This window comes from Vicia villosa, linkage group LG1, assembly GCF_029867415.1.
Source record: "Vicia villosa cultivar HV-30 ecotype Madison, WI linkage group LG1, Vvil1.0, whole genome shotgun sequence".
Classification (NCBI taxonomy): domain Eukaryota; kingdom Viridiplantae; phylum Streptophyta; class Magnoliopsida; order Fabales; family Fabaceae; genus Vicia; species Vicia villosa.
Window position 1 is genome coordinate 14,450,414 of NC_081180.1, and position 2,378 is coordinate 14,452,791.

The 2,378-nt window shown below is 39.0% G+C and overlaps 1 protein-coding gene across 1 annotated transcript; it reads right to left on the reverse strand.

Annotated features, from left to right (window-relative positions):
• Positions 1-525: 525 nt before the first annotated feature.
• On the reverse strand, positions 526-1,365 carry LOC131650671 (uncharacterized). Its single transcript, XM_058920391.1, has 3 exons — positions 1,140-1,365; positions 708-892; positions 526-579 (listed from the first exon to the last, which is right to left on the reverse strand). Exons 1-3 carry the CDS (start codon positions 1,363-1,365, stop codon positions 526-528), a joined length of 465 nt encoding a protein of 154 aa, XP_058776374.1.
• Between the last annotated feature and the right edge of the window lie 1,013 nt (positions 1,366-2,378).

Below are 2,378 nucleotides of genomic sequence, written 5' to 3' on the forward strand. Positions count from 1 at the left end.
TTCCAATCGCAGAATTTTAGGCGTTAATCTTCGGCGAGCAGGTTTATACTGCCATTGGAGAGAAGCCTATGTTATCCAAAATTCATGTTTTAGATATGTTCAAAAAGCCCTGGCTTATACCCTATTTGGCCGGGGCGACAGTACAGACGTGGTTACCTAACGAGAGTTATTTTCATGCACATTGTGATTAACGATGAACTGGTTAATGTTGCTGCCTTCACAACTAACTATTTAGGGGAGGGTGTCGATAGCACCTGCTAGATTCATTTTGGTGGGGATTGATCACCCCAATTGCCAAGCACCTAGGGCATGAGTTTGACCTGAAGACTTCTTATTTTATTCCATGAAAGTCTAAGCTTGATATGCATTTTTAGGAGAACACCTACTCTGTGATAATTCGTAATAAATCCATTGTCGATTTGACCAACCCCATGCGAGTGAGGGTAGATATTAAGAATCATTTGCTTTATGATAGAGTAGATATTAAATTGATTCGGATAGGCATATCCGAAGCCACCTGATTGCCTATTTCGGATATGCATCTCCAAATTCATCTTTGGGACATACATAATCAAATTCCTTAAAATCAAAACAACATAACATAGATTCAACATAATTTATCGAAATTACATAGATAGTTCTACAGAAATTTAACATTACATATTATTATAAACAGGTAGATGAGGACGTTACAACATATTAATAACATATTCTCTCGATCTTTGAAGCTTCGCATCCTCCTCAATCGGACCCTTAGAAGAGTATCGTTCAAAAGTAGCCTTCATAACCTCTAAGTTGTCTTCGTTCTTAAGCTCAGACGAGGTGAACTTTATGTTTCCTTTAGTATCAAGTGAAGGTGAACGACACTCAAGCTTGACCACCTTTCGATTCTCTGGATATTGCAAGAGAGAATTCAATATGGTAATCAACTCGGAGAACGTTCATTATATATCGTTCATTGTATACCGACTTGATATTTGGAACACTTTGTCGTCTTTTCCGTTTCAAACCGGTAAGTATGTTTCTTGACGCAACTTTGATTAACGACAATTCTGAAATAGATTCCTTCTCTTCCGACTTAAACTAACAAAGAATTGGATGTCTTTGTAGCTTGGTGTCCAACGCATTATTATGCATACCGGAAATGACACTAAACCGCCATAAACCATCCACCCTACAAGAAGCGCGTAATTTAAACGGACATTCACATTTTCTCGATCCCGTGTCATCGTGTTTTAACTTCCGAATTTTTGAAACATATTTCCCACTTCTCTCGCATGTCATAACAACAAATGCTTGCCTTATACTAGTGTCATTTTTGGACCTTCCAATCACAACGCCAAACCCAAGTTTGCTAGCTTCCATTCGGACCCATTCAAGCATATGTTGAGGACTGAGGAGAGGTGAAACTTTTTCATTCGTAAATTATTGTCGAACATTTATCACGACATCATTCGTTTTAACATCGTCATTCACCTCATTCGGCTTAATATCTTCATTAACCTTGTTCGGAACCTTTATGACAACTTCGGGAATATTGTCGGGTGCACCATATTAAAATATTTAATATTAAATTAATAATCAAATTTGGGAATATTGTAGAATGTTATTAATAATTAATAATATTAAAATATTTAATATTAAATTAATAGACAACATGTTAAATTCTTGTATAAAAATGATGGATAATTCATAAACTATATGGATCATATATATATATATATATATATATATATATATATATATATATATATATATATATATATATATATATATATATATATATATATATATATTTCAGATATTCATATTCGAAAATCTTCTAATAACGAAATTGTTCTGGTCTGGGCCGAGCAGACCCAACCCTTGATTACCAGCCGAGCAGGCCCACTTCCCTTGGGCCCAATTACTGGACAACAGATAGGGGCTGCCCGTCGCGAGGACCCTGGCCGAGCAGGCCCAAACTTTTGGGCCCACTTACTAGATAACCGTCAAGGAGTTATCCACGCACGAAGATCACGCGTCACGTCCCAGCGAAGGATTCGGTCAACCATCTCCGAACCCTACGCTATGTGCATCCAGAACGTGAGTCTCCTGCTGACTCAGCCCTAGCATGGGACGTTTTGGCAGTTCCCTAGCACGTGGGCCTCCAGTTGGATTTGGCCCAATTAGGGAGCCTTGGCCCAGCGCTGGGGGCTATAAATACCCTCTTTCACTAGAGGGTCAGGTATTCTATTCTTAACTCTAAACCGCATTCTCTGATAGCTACTGACTTAAGCATCGGAGAACCTTGCAGGTACCCCCCCCCCCATCCTGCTCCTCAAGCCAGATATTGCGCCTTGGCGATTCTTCTGATCAGGTACGATCAATGGCGCCGT